We start from the raw sequence: 20,942 nt of genomic DNA, 5'->3' as shown, positions 1-20,942 counted from the left end.
ACATACAGTGAAGCAGGCAGCTAGCACAATGGACCTTCCAGATCCATATGGATCACGGCACTCCCTGGCTCAGAGCTCCAAAGGTTTTGAAGGAAGGGTGTTACATTATCCCATTGCAAAATGGAGAGAATTCTTATGCTTCATAATCAGGCGGGAGACTGAGTCTCATCAGGGTTAAGATAGAAGTGCTTTGTAATTATATTTACAAGACTTTCTCAAAAAGCAAAAAAAAAAAATATTTTCCTTCTACTGCCAAAGAAATATATACTTAGAGGAGTTACTAATATATAGGGTTTTTAATGTACTAAATCCTTTTAGTTGTAAACATGCTGCTTTTTTTAAATGAGGTGGATTAAAAACAGGCTACTCTTAAACCGAGAGGCTTGAGCTGGCACCATTAGGTCTTTAGGAGTTTTAATATTTATGACTATACCATGCTACAAATATATCATAAGCAGCCCTTTACTTAATAAGAGATGCTAACATTCTGTTAGCATCCTATCACATTCTTTACAGAGCTTCAAGGGCAGCAACAAATCTTCATCCTCTAAGATTTTTGGAACTAATCCAAAGCCATTTAGTGCCTGCTACCTGATGAGTACAATTATGAAGCAAATACAAGGTGTGGGTGGCTACATAACCATAAAACTGATTCTGATGATCATAACATAGTCTCCAGATAGCTCCAGAAAAGAAAGGCCCCTTGGAATATACCTAAAATAGACTTCCTAGCTTTTCCCAAAATGGAGACCCCAAATCTCATCTGCTATATTTTACCTCTAGGTTTCTGATTCTTAAACAGTTTGTTCTGCTTTATATCTTAATGCTTTTCAGCCACCAAGTTGCAGATGCTACCATGACAACAACCTGGCTTCTGTGGGCAGACAAGCTCACCAATGTATCCTGGAACACCACCTCTGCAGAGTCCTGCCCCACTAGGGAAAGATAGACGCAGGCTGGAAGTATGGATTGACCTGTCAATGTCCATGTCCAGCAGAGAAGCCAGACCTTCCACCTTCTGCCCCCTACAATGATGCTGGGTCCAGGCTCCCAGAGGAATAAAGAATAAGAAAGTTTCCAGTGGAAGGGAAGGGATGAGATATGAAACTCTGGTGGTGAGAATTGTATGGAATTGTACCCTTCTTATCCAATGGTCTTGTTCATCATAATTAAATAAATAAAATAGATGGAAAAGAAGAAAAAGAGTGTTTTGACACAGCAAAGCAGTTGTGGACATATTTGTTCAAAACTAGTGAAGAAACTCACTGACTTGCCCCTCTGCTAAATAAGCAAACAGAGGAACAAGCAAAAAAAAGTGGAGAGTGTGGATCTGGCAAAATATGGAGGTGCTTCCAGAGGAAGTGATAATCACAATGAAGAAAAGAGGCCAAACACCAGAGCAACTATTGAAGTAGAAGTCCTAGAATTAAGAGCTATTCTGACACACATTTCAGTAGAGCAGAGAAAAGGGAAAGGTTGCAAGTAAGCCTTCCCTGACTTTAGGGACAAATAAGTCAGGCAAGTAAATGATGACAGAGAGGGGGAAGTCCAGCTTTGTTCTAGAGGAAAACACTACCTTCTCCTGTGGACATCTTGGAGCCTATAAAATCTGCATGTGAAGAGGAAGGATAGGTGGCAGTACAGTTGTGGAAATAGGGAGAAAGTTGAAAGATGAGAAGTTAAAGAGTCTAGGGTTAGGGGCTGGGATATTCCATTGCTAATGCAACAAATAATCATGTCTCAGGCGCCAAAATTCCCAAGTTCAATCCTTGGCACCACCATAAGCCAGGGCTGAGCAGCATTCTAGTAAAACTGAACTCCCAGGGGATCCTTACCAGCAGTTGTGCCTACAGATCAATGTGCTTGCAACGTGCGGAGAAAGGAGACAGGTAATCGTGGAACATAAACACCTAAGGGCTTTACAGTGGCAAGGGACTTACACAGATCACTTCTACAACTCTACATCTCTATCTCAAGTCACTGTCATGTCCCAAGACTGAAGATTTGTCTATGCGGCCTGGCAAAGTAGCTTGCTTGGATAGAAGACTGCACCCCAGGTTTGAGCCCAGTCCCCTAAGCTTTGATGGATGCTTCTGTGTGATGTGGTCTCTTTCACTCTTTCTGTGCCTCTCTGCCTCTCTCTTTCTTAAAAAAAATAGATTTGTATATCCAACTACTTACATCTCTACCAGGCTTCCTAATGGGAATTTCAAAAGCAACATGTCCGCATCTTCTTCCTAAAATACTTTGTTTTAGGAGCCTTTCTCATCACGGAACACAGGCATCCCCATCTTCCTGCTGTTTTGGCTAAAGGTCTGTAGTCTTCTTGGACTCCTCTCTTTTTAGGAGCTTCAAGTCATGCTAAACCCTCAGAGACAAGAGCCATTCCCTCTACTTGATGAGCTTGCTCCTTTTGATTGGTCACTGTAGAAGAAGCCCTGATGTAGCTACAGAAAAGACAATTCTGAGTGAATGCCCATTTCTGGTTTAGAGAGGGATCCTGGAATAGAAATAAGGAAATGAAATCTCATGACAGTGTCCTCCTAAAGTCATCAGCCAGATGGCAGTCCTTGAAATTGAATCCGTAAAGGCTTCTCAACAATCATTTGTAACATTGCATCTAATATTGTCGTATTCACGGATTTAGGTCTACACACAGGAATCGACTAGGAAAACATGAATTTTCAGAAGCTCCCATTCTGCTGTAACTGTTAACCTGGACTCTATATGGAAGATGACCAGGAAACCAAAGTATCTGCCTCCAATGAGGATCTCTGGTCTCATATGAATTGCTAAGTAGGCTGGGGGCGTGGCCTTTTCTTTTATTTCTGAATGAGGGAGTTATTCCTTTTCGGTACTGGTGGCTATTTATCTTTAATTACACAAATGGTAGGCAAAGGTCTTAGCAAAGTCAGTGCTGGATATGAAGTTTCCTCTGCCCTGTTTATAAGCTTCAATTAAATACTAAAATGTAAAACAAAACTAGTTAGCTTTTGCTTTTCTTTATTGTGCCCTGAAACTATAGCCAGCTGGTGTATGACAGCGAAGTTGTTCCATGTTGCATTCTTTATGTTTCCTGTAATATCCAATGATTTTAGAATCAAAAATGTTATTATTTCAAAGGAGTTTATTTTCCCCTAAGTCTTTTTAATCATATTTATTTATTTATTTATTTATTTATTGGATAGAGACAGCCAGAAATTGAGAGGGAAGGGGATAATAGAGCGGGAGAGAGACAGAGAGACACCTGCAGCCCTGCATCATCACTTGTGAAAGCCTTCCCTCTGCAGGAGAGAACCAGGGGCTTGAGCCTGGGTCCTTTCGCACTGTAGTGTGTGTGCTCAACCAGGGGCACCACCACCTGGCCCCTCAAGGAAGCTCCCGATGCACAAAAGTTTGCATGTATTTATCCACATCTGAACATTTCAGTGCAGATAATGGATTAATGTTCAGTGGGAAAATCTGAACTCTGAGAAATGATTTCCAGTATGACCTTCTTTAACCTTGTCAGTAAGGCAACGCTGTGAGAGACAATACCAAGTTGGACCACAGGCTACCAGATAGAAGGAAAAGCCATAGGGCTGGGTGGAGGTGCACCTGGCTGAGCGCACATTTTTCAGTGCCCACAGGCCCCGGTCCAAGCCCCTGGTCACCATCTATAGGAGGAAAGCTTCATGAGTGGTCAAACAGTGCTATGGGTATTTCTCTGTCTCTCCCCCTCTCCCCTTTCCTCTCTGCCTCTATCAAATAAATAAATAAACAAACCATTTAAAATTTTTAAAAGGAAAAGTCACTAACTTCTAATTAAAGATTAAATAAAGCACTTGCAGTTGTTAATAATCAGTCGTATTCATTCACTCACTAATTCATTTTCTAATGGGCTGACTCCAGTTCAGGGTTGCATCTGGCCAAAATCTATACTAGCAGCTTGGAAGGCAAAGCAGATACCGAGCCAGGGCAGGACCCTTCAAGCCAGGACACATACACTAGCACCATGAGGAGTGATATAGGCCAGCGAAGCCCTCATTCACATCTCGAGAGTTGGGAGGAAGCTGAGTACTGAGTACCCACAGAACACCCACCAGGCAAAGGCAGGAAGTGTGAACTCCACACAGACAGTGGCCCCAGCAGGGAAGCAATTTCTCTCTCATCAGCCCCGTGACAAAATGTCATTGGACAAACCACATGTTTCTGAGGACCTGCTAGAATCTGAACACTTTCAACAGAACTCCTCCGGCCTAAAACATCTTGCTTACAGGCCTTTATCAAAGAGATGGACCTTTTCTTCCGTAATTCCAAAATCAATATTAATAAGGTCTCCTCAAACATATTTAGAGGGTGAACAATAGAAGTAAAAATACTAAGATTTGCTGATTATTGTAATATATGACACTGTAAACACTGGCACTTGGAAATGGATGAATCCAAAAGGGAGATGAAAATAGAATAACATCAACCATTTCCGTAAAGGAGGTATCTTTTTATCTGTTAAGTTAGGAAGTAACGCTTTCCTAAGTAACCTAATACGCAGTGGGTGGTCTTAAGGATATGCTGTACTGTTTGGGTGGATACAAACCAAAGGGAGTTACAGCAGGATTGTGAGTACAGCTTTCCACCATGATGGATACATACAATTTTATTTTTCTTTCAATTTTATTTGATAGGACAAAAAGAAATTGAGAGGAGAGAGGGAGGGAGAGAGGGAGGGAAAGAAAAAGAGAGATAGAGACAGAGACAGAGACCTACAAGCCTACATCATGGTTTGTGAGGTTTCTCCCCTGAGGTGGGGACCAGGGACCCAAATTCAGGTCCTTGCACATAGTAACATGTTTGCTTAGTAGTGTGCACCACCACCTGACCTCCGCTGGTCGCATTTCTTTCGAGCATAACATGTATCTTTAAGAATGCAAAAGGATGGGGGTGTGGAGGGGGGTGGGGTGGGATGGGGCACAATCTTTTGGTGATGGGAATGGTGTTTATGTACACACCTATTAAATTGTAGTCATATAAATCACTAAAAAATAAATTAATTTAAAAAAGAATGCAAAAGGAGATTTAATCAGATCCTGTTTTAGTTTCCCTTTCTGTTCTTTCTCAACTTCTGTTGATGAGTGGGATCATCTCATACTCATCTTTCTCTTTCTGACTTAGCTCACTTAACATAATTCCTTCTAGCTCCATCCAAGATTGTTGGGTAGTTGCCATCTCCCCCTGGCTTCTTCTTATCCATATGCCTATATAGGGATTTACTGATCCAAAGGTTTGGTCTATTTACATAAATCACTTTTACATAAAGCACTCCAGGGCATTGGTGGTTCAGTCATAGGATTCTCGCCTGTTCCGCCCCCTCCTTGTCACACTCTGATTTTCACCAGTCACTTTTCTCTCCACCCTCTCTATATCACATCCTGTTTCCACCCTACTTGGAGAGTATAAAAACAGCTGCTCTTCTGATTAAAGACACTTGGAAATTGCTTTCCGGCTCCGAGAGTTCCAGAGTGTATCTCCTGCGGAAGTTGGTGCAGCACGCGTTCCTGATCCCTCTCCCACACAGCAGCCTAGATCAGCTCCAGTTGAGTTCTCTCCAACCCAGAGAGCACCGGCTCGGGAAGAAGTACCCTCAGGCTATCCCGGCATCTGGCGCCCGGAACAGGGACCCGTAAGCAGCAGATTTACAAGAAGACATCTTAGATAAGTACACACCTTTTGGGTATCTGCAATATTGTGTTAAGGCACTGTGATTTTTTTTTCTTTTTTATTGTTTTCCGGAGATCTTTCCACCATGGAAAATCTTTTCCAAATCCTGCATTCTTTTTCCAGTATACAATTTTTATATATCTGGGACATTTTTCTCGGGGCTTCACCTTATATCCTGTTGATCATCATAGCAGCTTTTAAGGGATATATAGGGCAACCTCTCAAAAGGCTTAAGAAACTAGAGGCTGAGGTCCAAGAGATAAAGGAAGTAATCATAGAACTTAACCAGCACCTTAAAAACAAGAAGAAGCAAAGGCCTGTCGTGATCTTGACCCACCCTAATTCCTCTGCATCTTGCCCTGAGGCCCCTATTTTGGCATCTTGCCCTGAGGCCCCTATTTTGGCAGACACGTGTCCGAATTCTCCTTTGGACTCCACAGCCACTTCTTCGGCCACCCCCATTTTGGCAGAAACGTGTCCGGAACCTCCTGCTGCCTCCACGGCTGCTTCTTCACCCCACCCTGTTTTGATAGACACATGTCCGAATTCTCCTGTAGCCTCCAAAACCACTTCTTCGGCCACTTGTCCAGAAGCTTCCACTTCAGTGACTCCTCCTACCGCTACACACTTATCAGAGGAAGTCCACACATTTCCGGTCAATGTTGCCCCCAATAGACAAAAACCTCAGGCCTGGTATCCATATTCCGCCACAGACCTGAAGGAACTACGCCAGGCTATCAAAGATGACGGTGTTCATGCCCCATGGACCAGGTCCATTTTACAAGGCCTGCTTCAGAACCTTAATACCCCTCAAGATTGGAGAGATGTGACTCGTGCTACGCTCCCAGGCCCCCTCTTCCTGCAATGGGAGGCATTCTTTCGCGATGAATGTTTACAACAATCGCGGAAAAATATTCAAAATCAGCCAGAGGGTAATTTTGATGCATTGTTTGGAACAGGCCAATTAGAAACAGGGATTCAACAGGCGGAAGCCAAGTTTCCAGCGGGGTATTTTGATCAAGTACGCCTGTGTGCATTAAAAGCATGGGAGCGATTAACACCACCCATGGGAGCAGCCTCAGCCCCCATTCTCTCCCTGCAACAAGAACCTGATGAATCCCTCGCTAAATTCATTGCCAGGGTCCAGTCGAGTTTGGAAAGGAAGATTTATAATCCTGACGCTCGTTTTCTCCTACTGCGATCCATAGTCTGGGATGGAATGCTTCCGCATTTTCGACAGGCCTGTATCACTCTTAAAAATGAACACCCAGATACTTGGATTCTAGCTACACAGGATCTCAGATCAAGCTCTTTTCAAGGACCTATGTTACAGGCATATGCAGCTACCTTACATAAGCAAAAAGGAGCTTGCTTTCAGTGCGGTCGCCAAGGGCATTGGCGTAACCAATGTCCAGAAAATAGACCGCGACCCCGCCTCCAGTCAGGGCGACCCCACCTCCAGTCAGGGCAACCCCGCCTCCAATCAGGGCAACCCCGCATCCAGACAGGGAATCAGAGACCACGAATGCCTTGTCCCAGATGCCAGAAAGGATTTCACTGGAGGAGAGATTGTTGGTCAAGGTTCCATAGGAACGGCACGCCTCTGCCAAATGTAAACAGGGATTTAAACTAGGTATGGGGCTTCCCTTAGCCCCGCCCCCAAGAGGGAAGGAAGCAGGTCGCCCGCTTGGTGCTGTGCCCTTCTTCCACAAACAGAAGCCCAGCTTGGGACCCAATCCGTCGCTATACCCACCACGCCAAGTAACAATAACAGAGGGTGAGCAGAAGGAGGAACCCGTGGTATGTGGGAACTTCCAGCATAGAAATAACCGGCTGGAGCAAGAGAACAGCTCGAATTCAGAGCCTGAGATTTTATGGACCACCCCTGTTTTAGAAAGGGGTCACCCAACTATGACAGTAAAGATTGGTAATATTCCTTTTAAGTGTTTGATTGACACGGGAGCAGATAAGACAATATTAAGACAAGCAGAGGTTCCCCAGAGTTGGGAACTCCTCCCAGGACCACGCTTACATGGTGTTGGAGGATTGACTCAGGCATTCCGCACACGAGATTCCCTTGTGTGGGAAGATCCAGAAGGGACTACCGGACGCTTTCAGCCTTTAATAGCTGATATAAGCACCAATTTATTGGGAAGAGACTTGCTGGAATCTTTAGATGTAGTGATATCCTCAGACACCTCTGCAGGACACCACACTCACTCCTGTGAGACTGCTAGACCCAACCAGCACCCCCAATACTAACTGCCACTGTTCGTAACAGAACTCCCCGCTTAGATTGGCTTTCTAATGAGCCTGTCTGGGTGGAACAGTGGCCTTTGCCTAGGGAGAAGCTAGAAATTTTAAAAAAACTCGTCCAAGAGCAGTTATCGTTGGGACACATTCGTCATTCTCGGAGCCCATGGAATACTCCAGTCTTTGTAATTAAAAAGCGCTCAGGAAAATGGCGCCTCCTCCAAGATCTTCGTGCAGTTAATAAAACCATGCAGGTTTGGGGCTCCCCCCAAAGGGGTTTGCCTCTTGCTTCCGCAATTCCCACAGGAATTCCAGTCATAGCTATTGATATACAGGATTGTTTTTTCTCTATTCCCTTACACCCACAAGATTGTAAACGTTTTGCTTTCTCTGTTCCTTCTATTAATAATGCCAGCCCTGCCGATAGATTTGAATGGGTGGTACTGCCCCAGGGCATGGCTAATAGTCCTACTATTTGTCAAGAGGTTGTTAAATCTGCCCTTTTTCCATATATTCATAAGGGCCTTAAGGTTTTTCATTATATGGATGACGTGTTAATATGGGGAGAATTAGATACAGATCTCTCCGCCCTACGTGATTTTCTAATCCCTGCCTTAAAGAGAAGTGGACTTAATGTAGCTCCTGAGAAGATACAGCTAATCCCTCCAATATCTTTCTTAGGCTCAGAGATTTCCCTAACGCAGATTCGTCCTTTAAAACCTTGTGTTACTTTTCCTTCTAATCTCACTCTTGCTTCTTTACAAAGTTTTCTTGGAAATTTGAATTGGCTTAGGCAGTATCTTTATCTGCCTACGAGCTGCCTGCAACCACTGTTCGATCTGTTAAAAGGAAACAAACAGCCCTCCTCAAAGCGTATGTTAACCCCCGAAGCATCCTTGGCTCTGGAAAAAGTTAACCAGGCTCTCCAGGACATGCACCTCGTTCGATTCTCCCCCTCCTCTCCAGTAAATCTTCTAATCTTTAACTCCACCCCCACGGTAGTGGGGGCATTGTGGCAGAAACATGGCGTTCTCGAATGGCTTCATACGCCAGTAGGCGGAGCTCCAAGACTCCTTACCGAGATTGATGCCTTAGCATTTATGGTTCGCCAAGGAAGAAACAGATCGGTTCAGGTCTTAGGAAGGGAACCAGATTCAATCATTCTTCCCTTTTCTCTCACTGACACAGAATGGCTCATACGCCACCATTCTCGTTTTGCCATAAGTTTAATGGGCTTTCCAGGACAATTAGATAATCATTTTCCCTCTAATAATTTGATAGCTTCTTTACCTCTGTTGCCTCTACTAGTACCTAAACTTTTCTCTCGAGATCCCATCCCCTCTGCTCCTACAGTGTTCACTGATGGTGGAAAAAAGGGAGCTGCTGCCCTTATATATTATCCAGACCAGCAATACCCCAAACCTCTCTTTACTGAACTTCCTGATAATTCCCCTCAGTACAAAGAACTTTATGCTGTTTTCCTTGCATTAAAAGCTGTACCAGAATCCTTCAACCTTTTTTCTGACAGTGTGTATACTGTTAACTTACTTCCATGGCTTGCTCGATCTTATGTAAGAATTGATGACAACCCACTTTCTCCTCTTTTAATTCAAATTGCCTCTATGCTCTGTTCTCGAACCCATCCACTGTATGTTCAGCACCTACGTTCCCACAGCCCTCTTCCTGGTCCCCTGTCCGAAGGGAATGCTGCAGCTGACCGCCTTGCCTCCACAGGAATTCTCCTAGCCTCTGTCTCTAATCCTGCTGACTTTCATTCCCTAACCCATGTTAATCTTAAAGGTCTTCGAGCTCGATTTCCTGATATTCCTCTGCCACAGTTAAAACGTATTCTTGCTACATGTTCCTCCTGTGCAGGTCTAATCAAAACACCTGCTATTCAGACTCTAGGGGTTAATCCTCGAGGTTTAAAAGCCAACGCTCTTTGGCAAATTGATGTTACCCACATACCTAACTTTGGCAAACAAAAATATGTGTTCGTCTCAATTGATACCTTCTCTAAGTTTATGTGGGCTACAGCTCAGACTGGAGAAAACTCAAAAAAGCTTATAAGCCATATGCTCTCCTGTTTTGCTGTAATGGGCTTACCTCTTCAACTTAAAACGGATAATGGACCTGCTTTTACCAGCAAACAATTTAAAGATTTTTGTTCCCTCTGGAACATTACTCATACTACAGGCATTCCGTATAATCCACAGGGACAAGGCATTGTTGAGAGGGCCCATCAAACTCTTAAGGCTCAATTAAATAAAGAAAAAGGGGAAATGTACCCCCCTAATATCCAGCTGGCAAAAGCCTTAACTACATTAAATCTCTTTAATATTTACAAAAACTCCGACCAACCTCCTATAATTCTTCATTGGCAAACACCACCCACCCTCCCAGCTATTAAAGTCAAATGGAAAGACCCACTTGATAAAATTTGGAAAGGACCTGACCCCCTGTTGACTATGGGGAGGGGTTTCGCATGTATTTTTCCACAAAATTACTCCAAGCCTGTTTGGGTTCCTGCCCGCCATGTCCGGCAATACCCACATGATGGTGCTGATATCCCTGAAGAACAAGAAACACTGCAAGAAGACTGGCTGCAAGAGGACTGGCTACAGGATGCACCCCAGGATCCATAATACAGCATGGCAGAATCAAAAAAAAAAAAAAATCTGATTCACAGAACTCTCCCCCCCCCCGAATGAATGTCTTATGCTATGACTGGCCAGTTGTGTTTTGTGAGTGAGTGAGTGAGTGAAAAAAAAAAAAATTGAGTGAGTTGAGTGACCAAAATTTTTGTATGACCCATTGTGCTCAGAGTACTCTGAAAGTTAACTGACTTTATATCAAACGGCTGGACGCAGCCATGGTTTCTGGAGACGTCCAGAAACAGTCCATAAATTATTCATTCCCCCTTTTGATTTCTTTTTTAAGTCTTGATACCAATATGAAATGTTTAGTCTTAAACTGTGTGAGTAAAGATGGTTCAACTATGACAGTAGTTCTAAATTCACATTTGAAATGATATATCTTATTTACAAGTTTTTCTCCTCCTGTGTGTTATAAACTATATGTTTAATATGCGTGTTTCAAGTTTGGTAAACATTAACTTAACAGTTAAATTGTAACTTCGAAGTTACATTTTTACGAGAAGAGGTAAAATCAATTCATTTAAGTAACTGAGTGTTTAAGGTAAAACTCTAAATATTCAATGTGACAATTCTTCATCTCCTAAGTTAAAATACAGATTCTCTATACAGGACATTTTTGGAGGGCCCCCAAAAATGTCCTGTAAGCTATCTTGTGGAAATTAATCCACAACAAATTTGGCATCAATCTGATATTGTAAATGTACCAAAAAAAAAAAAAAATGTCACTAAAATGTGTTAACTCTAGTAACCTGAGTTTGCTTAAAAACCCAATGTAAAAATAGTCAAGAATCAATATATGTAACTTAAACTCGGTATGAAAACTTTGCTATATAAAGACTGCTACATGAGGTCACGTAAGATGACCTTTACACAAAATTATAAAGATACCTAAACCAGTTATAATCATTGAGTTATCAATTGTAGTAAACTTCTAATTTGTTACAAAGTTTTTTCATAAGTAATTGACTACAGCTATGACAAGCCTTCGCATAAAGAAGCATCTGCTCATATAGAATCCCCAGAAATCCATCTTGGACCCCTGACCTCTGACATCACCCACAATTACAGCCATCCCCAGAAACCCATGATGTGACCTGACACGATCTGGAGAACCTGATTCACAGACTCCGAAGGACAAGACTTTCCTACTGCCTTTCTCTCAACCATCGGTGTCTGCTCTTCCTGCTTCTGTTTCGCCCATCATGTTTTGGCGGTTCCAGGTCACTCTCTACAGAGAAGAAAAGTTCCGGTGGCCGTCCTCCTCCATCAAGATAGACGTGTGGCATTTATTTCCTGGCTGTTGACATTGGACTGATGCTTCTATAGAACTTGCTAGACACTCCTTTTATACTCCTGGACTTCTTGAAGAATGACTGTAGCAGGCTGACTCGGGATTTTGCAATGCCAGATCACCCCTCTAGCCCCTCGGCTTATCAGGCCCCCACTCCTCCACCCATCAGGCTCACTCTGTCTCTTGCTACTCTTACTTATCCCTCCGTCTTGTGCTAGTTCTTTTTAAAGACACTTACACACTATCATTCTGCTTTCTTCCCAACAGGTTTCCGTTCACCCCTACACTGCTATTCCCCTGACAGAGATGAAGCCTTTTACAGACATTGACCCAGTTATATATGGCCATTAAGTAAGAGGAAGATGTTGGGGAATTGTGAGGATATGGTTGAGCTTGGAAGGGCTTGAGCCTGAGGGGTGTGTCAATCCTGTTAGTCTCTCTCTCCACGGAGAGGTTGAGCAAGGAGGGACAGTAGAACCCCCCAAAAAAAAAGGTGTGCCTCTTATCAGTCTCCCTGCCTCACAAAGTGCCCCACACTCCTGATACTATGGCAAAAAGTTAAAAAGAAAGGGGGAGATGTTGGGTAGTTGCCATCTCCCCCTGGCTTCTTCTTATCCATATGCCTATATAGGGATTTACTGATCCAAAGGTTTGGTCTATTTACATAAATCACTTTTACATAAAGCACTCCAGGGCATTGGTGGTTCAGTCATAGGATTCTCGCCTGTTCCGCCCCCTCCTTGTCACACTCTGATTTTCACCAGTCACTTTTCTCTCCACCCTCTCTATATCACATCCTGTTTCCACCCTACTTGGAGAGTATAAAAACAGCTGCTCTTCTGATTAAAGACACTTGGAAATTGCTTTCCGGCTCCGAGAGTTCCAGAGTGTATCTCCTGCGGAAGTTGGTGCAGCACGCGTTCCTGATCCCTCTCCCACACAGCAGCCTAGATCAGCTCCAGTTGAGTTCTCTCCAACCCAGAGAGCACCGGCTCGGGAAGAAGTACCCTCAGGCTATCCCGGCACAAGATGGGTCAGATAAGGTGGGTTCATTTTTCTTAATAGCTGCATAGCATTCCATTGTGTATGTATACCACAGCTTTCTCAGCCACTCATCTGTTGTTGGGCACCTGGGTTGCTTCCAGATTTTAGCTATTATGAACTGTGCTGCTATGAACATAGGTGTACACATATCTTTTTGACTGGGCATTATGGAATCCTTGGGGTATATCCCCAGGAGAGAAATTACTAGGTCATATGGAAGGTCTGTGTCTAGCCTTGTGAGATTTCTCCAGACTGCTCTCCACAGAGGTTGGACCAATTAAACCGAGAGTAGGGCACCAAAGTAAAAAACCTGTGGTGAGGGGGAGGGTAGACATTCAGCTTCCCGGGGCAGTGGGAGGGAGGGGGGGTGGTGGTGGGGTAGGTAGGATGGGACACAGTCTTTTGGTGGTGGGAATGGTGTTTATGTACACTCCTATTAAAGTATAGTCATATAAACCACTATTCAATTAATATGAGAGGGGAAAAATTGATCATATGTCTGGAACTTTTTAAAACACAGACTGAGTCTTTTTAATACATAGGCTGAGTCTTTGATATGTTGACTCTCTCAAAAGCCTAGACGAGGGAGAACAGAAGCAACCGGTGGCACCACTATATACAAGATGCTGGGTATTATACAGCAAACCCTAACAAAGGGACTTTTAAAAGTTAACCCAATTACCAAATAATGTGATGATAACAATAACTATCCATTGTCTTCTTGAACCCTAAGACAGCAGGAACCGCACATTTCCACTATAGAGCCTACATTTCACCCAGTTCTGGAACCTTAGGGTGGGTCCCACTTTCCTGCATGCTCCGCTCAATTCATATCAAATAATATTGCATCTGCTGATCGCAACCTAATCAACACAACGAGTGCCAACCCAGCATGCTTCACTTCAGACTGTGTCCAGAGACTTCAGGAGTGGAATGACAAAATGGAGGACCCCCTCCCAACTCTTCATCTGCACTATTCCAGCCTTTAGGTTCATGACTGGTCAACAATTTGTTTGGCTTTGTATGTTAACTCTCTTTTCAACCACCAGGTTCCAGATGCTAGCATGATGCTGACCAGACTTCCCTGGACAGACAACCCCACCAATGTGTCCTGGAGCTCTGCTTTCCCTGAGCCCCACCCCACTAGGGAAAGAGAGAGGCAGACTGGGAGTATGGATCGACCAGTCAACACCCATGTTCAGTGGGGAAGCAGTTACAGAAGCCAGACCTTCCACCTTCTGCAACCCACAACGACCCTGGGTCCATACTCCCAGAGGGTTAGAGAATGGGAAAGCTATCAGGGAAGGGGATGGGATATGGAGATCGGATGGTGGGAATTGTGCGGAGTTGTACCCTCCTATCCTACAGTTTTGTTAATGTCTCCTTTCTTAAAAAAAATTAAAAAAAGAATGCAAAAGGAGAGAAGCAGTAGCCAACCAAAATCTGATTTACTGTTGTTGGTCAATAAAGAAACAGCCTTCCGATGCCCTGTCACACTGACCAAAAGAACCTAAAACTGAGAAATGTTATGCACGTACAAACTATTGTATTTACTGTTGACTGTAAGAAAAAAAAAAAAAAGAAAGAACCGATAAACATATGTGGCTTATAGTTATTAAAATCCTGCATGAAAATATGTTATGCATATACTGTCCATGAATATATCTTGTAGAGCATATGATATCTACTCAAAGATTTAACTGGCTCTCTCCCCAAGGGAACCTAATGCTGCCTAGGTATAGCATGCCATTTGATCACCTTGTTCTTTTCCAAGTCCATGCTTGGTGGCAGACTTTATTGTGGTCCAACCCCAATTGGTAGTCACTAGAATTTCATGACATACGATGCTCTAATAAAAGCCATTGCTCTGCTACAAACACTGCTCCTTACCCCTCTTCTCTTCCTTACAGGAATGGGCGTACTATAAGCAAAATGCCAGAAGAATATGGTAGCTCCAGGGATGGCAGTGCAGAACCACTGAACCTATGAACTTCTCATTATGTGAAACCAGTAGGCTTCTCCCACACAAGATACTGAACTTGGGTTTTCTGTTTCTTGAAACTGAAAGCAAGTCTAGCAGGTGCAGTAGAATTTCATCTCAAGTTATGGGCATGCCAGAACACTTGCACCTAGCTATTTTGTTGTTTGTCCATGTATTAAATCAGAAAATATTTTGGAGGTGGGCTGGGCTGGGCTAGGCTAGGCTTGGCTGGGCTGGGTTGACAGCATAATGGTGATGCAAAAAGCTTTTTTTTTTTTTTTCCATCAGGGTCATGGCTGGGGCTCAGTGCCTGCACTAACTACAAATCCACTGCTCCCAGTAATTTTTTTTTCTTTTTTCCTATTTTTTTTTTTTATTTGACAGGATAGAGAGAAATTGAGAGGGGAGGGAAGATAGACAGGAGAAAGACAGACACCTGCAGACCTGCTTCACCGCTCATGAAGTGGTCCCTCTACAGATGGGGAGTGGGGGTTTAAACCCAGGCCCTTGTGCATGGTGATAACCAGGGTGCACCACCGCATGGCCCCCTTGCAAAAGACCTTTCATTCCTGAGGATATGAGGTCCCCGGTTCAATCCCCAGCACCAATACAATGAAGAGATGAGCAATGTTCTGGTCTTTCTCTCTCTGTCTCTCTCATTAAAATAAAATAAATACAATATATTTTAAATGTTTTGGAGTTAGTAGCAGTCAGTTCATATTCTCTCATGGAGTCAACACCAAAGGGTCGGCAATCAGAAATGGATTCCTGGGTAAAGGGAGAATTTGCACTGAGACCTGGGCAATGAACTAGGCAAAGAGGAGGACAGCGGAATCATACCTGCTGGTCAGCTGGTGATAACAAAGAAAAATCATAGCTATGAAGAAATGAGACTTGCTCAGTGTGACTCTATCATGTACACTGGGCAAGAGTGATACATGAACAGAGAAAAAATAGGCATGCATTTTAAGGAAAAGGCAAGACATAAAGGTCTTGAAGTTACTTAAAGAATGTGGGATACCTTCAAATAATAATGGATAAGCCACTGAAAGCTTTGAAATTAGAATGAGGATGAGTGGCGTCCATGAAGGAACTGTGTTTAAAAGGATGATCCTGCATTATGTAGATCGAATAGATGGGGCATAGGCAGACTAGCAGGAGCGACTTAGATGGGTGATTTCTCATTGAAATCCAACTGAGGACTCTTGTCAATTTCATATGAGCAAGTCTCTCCAAGACAAAGTCTGCTTTTAGTAAACTAAAATGTTACATTAAACATTTAGTAAACTAAATGTTGCCATTTAGTAAACTAAATGTTACATTAAACATTTAGCAAACTAAATGTTGCCACTGAGAGGAAGCAGTGACTGAGAATGTTTCCCAAATTATCAGCCCCCTAATATTCAAGCTTGCCTTCTTCTAGCCATCAGAGTCTTACTGATAAGAGTCTCAACTACAAATCCCTGCCATCAGGGAGAATCTTCCTTTCTGTGGTCATCTGAACACTCATCTGAATATTCATTCTACAGCTGCTTTATTCCACCAGCTTAATATTTAGTTTCCAAGAGATTTTCATTCTCCAATATTTAACTCAATTTCTATTTCCATAGACCAGTACCCCTATATGCTTCTTCTCTTAGTTCAAAATCTGCTGGCTATATTTCCCATTGCCTGACTTTTCCAGTCATTTGTCATCTTCTGGAACAGATTTACCTTTCACTGTAGTCTTCCTCATGCTTGTAAAGGCATCAGTTTCTCCTTCTTTTCTGACACAGCTAAAAATGAATAGCCAGCAATCCTTAACTGACTACAGAATATACTAGGTAACTTTGCATTTTGCAAAGACAGCCATCATTCAACAAATATGTACTGGCTTCCTATTATATCAGCTGATTCTAGAGCTCAGGGCATGTGTGTCAAATGAGAAAGACTCTGTCCTAAGGCGTTCAGTCTAATGTGAAGGGCAACATCAAGCAATCAGTTACAGAAGTCATGTTCTTATTTATTATTAGATTAAATGCCGATGAAAGAAAAGCTCCAGGAGTTTAGAGGATGCATAATAAGGAGAAAGGCTCTAGTTTGAGAAAATAGTGTCTCTGAGATCTGGGATTTCCACAGTGGGAAGTGAAGCTATGAACCTTGGTACACTGAACATTTTCCCATTGGCTGTGCCAGTGATGGTGCCATGGATAGATATCATTTCCTCATGAAGCCCAAAGTCACTTCCTTGTCAGAGTAAGGCTAGGCCAGCAAACATCATGATGTAATGTCACCAGTTCTCAGGCTCTTTTTTTTTTAATTAGAAGACATAAGCATATCTATAAGCATAGTTGACATTGGTCATACTAGAACCTCCAAGGCCCAAGTTAACAGGGATGGGGAAATATACTTGCTTTGTCTACCTAGTATCACCATTCTTATAGCCAGTGACAGTTTTAGAAAGAATGGACTTCATACCTTTTTTGAATGTTTCCCCAAGAGGCATTGATGTTCTCTGTTATCATGTGTACTTTTCTGGTATCATCTGCAGAGTAGTCCCGGAGAAGTTTCAGTGCCAAGTCATTTGCCACATCCACATTTATCTGCCACTGGCGGAGGTCTTTGGACAGCTGCTATAGATGCAAATGAGAAAGAACATAAAAAAGCAGTTTTCTGTGAAATCTCGAGCTGGAGTTTCTTAAAATGTGCCATACGCAGAACTGACCATGGGTCCTGAGACCAACATAGATCTTCATGAGTATTTTTAACTTATCATGTGACTTAGTCAACATTAACAGTACAGGATAACTCACTTTTTATGACAACACTTTTCAGTAGCACCAACTTGAGCCACAACCAATGTAAGTTACTTTGATTTAACACTGATTAATTAGGAAAAGAAAAAGAGCTAAGATTGATTATTTACAGTGGAAGAGAGTGATAAAGGCAAGCTCTCAGATAATTACTGAGTCTATGCCATACACCAAAATTTGAACTGAAAAAACAAAAACCTTCATGTTATTTCTTTCTTCAATAACTTGTTGAATTGTTTATGTAATTAGTGCCATCTACTGGCATTCAACTAAACCTGCACACAGAAAATGTTGAACATCAATAGAGCAGTACCACTACTGTACTTACAAACTTTCCTTGAAAAACCAACTTACAACACTTTAAACTTAGAACAATCACTGAAATATAAAAACCGTCTGATCTCAGAAATATGAAAGCCTTGATGAATCAAATAATCAAAACCTTCATCCTTCCCTGCGGTAATCAACTATCAATAAACTATGCATTATACCACTTGACATACCATGTGTCAAAGACAAATAAATCAGTCACAGCAATAACAGTGACCCAAAATTGACGTTAAGCACTACTGCTAATGCATGGCTTCTAAGCACTAAGATAATATTAAAATTGGGCTTGGGTGGGCAGTGGTGCAGCCAGTTGAGTGCACGTGGTATCATGCATAAGGAAGGGCCTGGGTTCAAGTCTCCACTCCCCCCACCTGCAGGGAGAATGTTTCGCGAGCAGTGAAGCAGATCCACAGGTGTCATTCTATGTATCTTTCTCTCACTCTGTATCCTTCCCCCTCTCAATTTCTCTCTGTCCTATCAAAATAAAATAGAAAGAATGAAAATAATAATAAAGAGAGACTGCTTTTTAAAAAAATAATACTAAAATGCTATGGTAGAAAAAAAATGCTATGAATAGTTAGATCCACTCCAACATGGTAGGTAACACCACTGATAGAGAAGTCACAAGAAGCAATTTAAGCAGGAGGAGGAAGGCAAGGTTTTTAATTTACAAAGGACAAAGAAACATGAACTTAAACAAAAACAGCCGTGAGTAGTAAATCAAGTAGCTACAATTTGGGGCCTATTAAATTGATAATACATAAAACCTAAAGCTAGAAAGATTGTGGTAAAACTAGAATAGTCACGTATTTTTGCTAGGGATAGTACCTACTAGGATACTTTGGCAATGGGCACAAAGTGATAGAAATTTTTTTTCATTGACCCAGTAATATCACTTTTGGTACTGTGTTCTAATGAAATAGTTAAAAAGAGAAACACATTATAGGAATAAATCTCTTAATTTACAAACCTAGCAAAAACTGAGAAGTAATTGCAATGTTTAATGAGAGGGCATTCTAAAAACAACCCGAAGGTCTACTATGCAGAAAATGTCACAATAAGTGTAAGCAAAAAACAATAGCATTTTTATCTATACTGCATTTCTTCAATCTGTAGAAACATATGGTCATTAACTAGAAGGGGAAGAGGAACTGAAAATAATTGATGTTTCTGAAATGAGTAATAATTTTCATTTAATATTTGCTTTTTATGTATGATAATTATGTTATACAATCAAACATGAGTACATTTAGAAGATTTTCATTATGTTTGGGTAGACCCCTGGTTCCTTGAAAATACATGGTCTGGGAGTCCGGCGGTAGCACAGCGGGTTAAGTGCACATGGCGCAAAGCAAAAGGATCAGCGTAAGGATCCCGGTTTGAGCTCCGGGCTCCCCACCTACAGGGGAGTAATGAAGGAGGTAATGAAGCAGGTCTGCAGGTATCTATCTTTCTCTCCCCTTCTCTGTCTTCCCCTCCTTTCTCCATTTCTCTCTGTCCTATGCAGCAATGAGGACAACAAGAATAACTACAATAAAACAAGGGCAACAAAAGGGAATACATAAATAAATATTTTTTAAAAGAATGTTAAAAAAAGGGAAAAAAAGAAAATAACAAACCAAGATTTAAAAAAAAAAGAAAAGAAAATATATGGTCTATGATGACAACCTGACTTCCCTGGGCAGACAACCCCACCATGTGTCTTGGAGCCCCTCTTCTCTAGATCCTTGCCCCATTATGGAAAGAGAGAGACAGACTGGGGGTATGGATCAACCTGCCAATGCCCATGTTAAGAGGAGAAGCAATTACAGAAGCCAGACCTTCCATTTTCTGCACTCCATAATGAGCCTGGGTCCATACTTCCAGAAGGATAAAGAATAGGGAAGCTATCAAGGGTGGGGATTGAATATGGAGCTCTGGGGGTGGGCACTGTGTGGAAATATATCCCTCTGATCCAATAATCTTGTCAATATTTCCCTTTTATATATAAAGAACTAAAAAAAAAGAAAATACATGGTCTATAATATATGCTGTCACTTCTCAATTAACTAGAATATTCTGTTTTAGAATCATATCAAATAATAGCATTTATAGCATATAACAAATGAACCCAGATTACCAAACAGTATTATGCAGCTAAAGCCAATATCACTAGCTTTTGCTAAAACAAAATAAAAATAAAAAGACAAAAATAAATAAAAAACAAAAATAAATCAAAAAAAGAGTGTTTAGAGCCACAGAGTGCAGTTGCTACTACTACAAGGCAATTAAAATTGATCCTTGGGGAATGCCTTTCCTTATATACTCCTTTCATCAAGGCCAGTAGCTCCTATTTTCTACTTTTTAGATCCTCATATTATTCAAAAGACCTTCAGAAGCTGCACATACACCCAAAAGGCTTTCTTTTGCCAGAAATCTCCTTAAGAAACTAAATTGGGGGCAGAGCCAAGATGGCAGACTGAGAAGTAGCTTCTGGTCTGAGTTCCGACAACAACTGCTGGAAATGGTAGGATTTTTTGCCTTCAGCAGGACAGTGAATTCGTGGTCCTAGCTGTGACACCAAGGGGGAGAATATAGTCCAGTTTGGGTTAGAATATAGAGGAAAAAAGAAAGGAAATTTTTTTTTATTATTTCTGAAGCACACCCTGCCCCCCACCCCCCATAACCAGACCCTGGGTGGCAGAAAGCTGCTCCTAGCAGACTTCCCTGCTGAGCTTCTTTCTTTACCAAGATTCCTAGCTCAACAGGGGTTCCATTCCAAGTCTATTCCTTTCTGAAACCTTTGGCCCTGTTTCTTTCTAAATGGTCAATTGGATCTACAAAAGGGAAAGGCTGCCTTGAGGTTTTTGTTTTTTTTTTTTTTGGTTTTTGTGGGTTTTTTTGTTTCTTTGTTTTAC

General features: G+C 42.0%; 1 protein-coding gene across 7 annotated transcripts in view; it reads right to left on the bottom strand.

Annotated features, from left to right (window-relative positions):
- The window catches only part of DMD (dystrophin), a 2,449,111-nt gene that overhangs the window by 609,186 nt on the left and 1,818,983 nt on the right, over window positions 1–20,942 (bottom strand). For all 7 annotated transcript variants that reach the window (XM_060182733.1, XM_060182732.1, XM_060182735.1 and 4 more), the window contains one exon: window positions 17,381–17,535. In XM_060182733.1, the coding sequence (XP_060038716.1) occupies window positions 17,381–17,535 (155 nt within the window). The remainder of the gene's footprint in view (window positions 1–17,380; window positions 17,536–20,942) is intronic.

The sequence above is a fragment of the Erinaceus europaeus genome, chromosome X (assembly GCF_950295315.1).
Source record: "Erinaceus europaeus chromosome X, mEriEur2.1, whole genome shotgun sequence".
Classification (NCBI taxonomy): Eukaryota; Metazoa; Chordata; class Mammalia; order Eulipotyphla; family Erinaceidae; genus Erinaceus; species Erinaceus europaeus.
The sequence above is the reverse complement of the archived record's forward strand: the minus strand, read 5'-3'. Positions and strand labels throughout refer to the sequence as shown.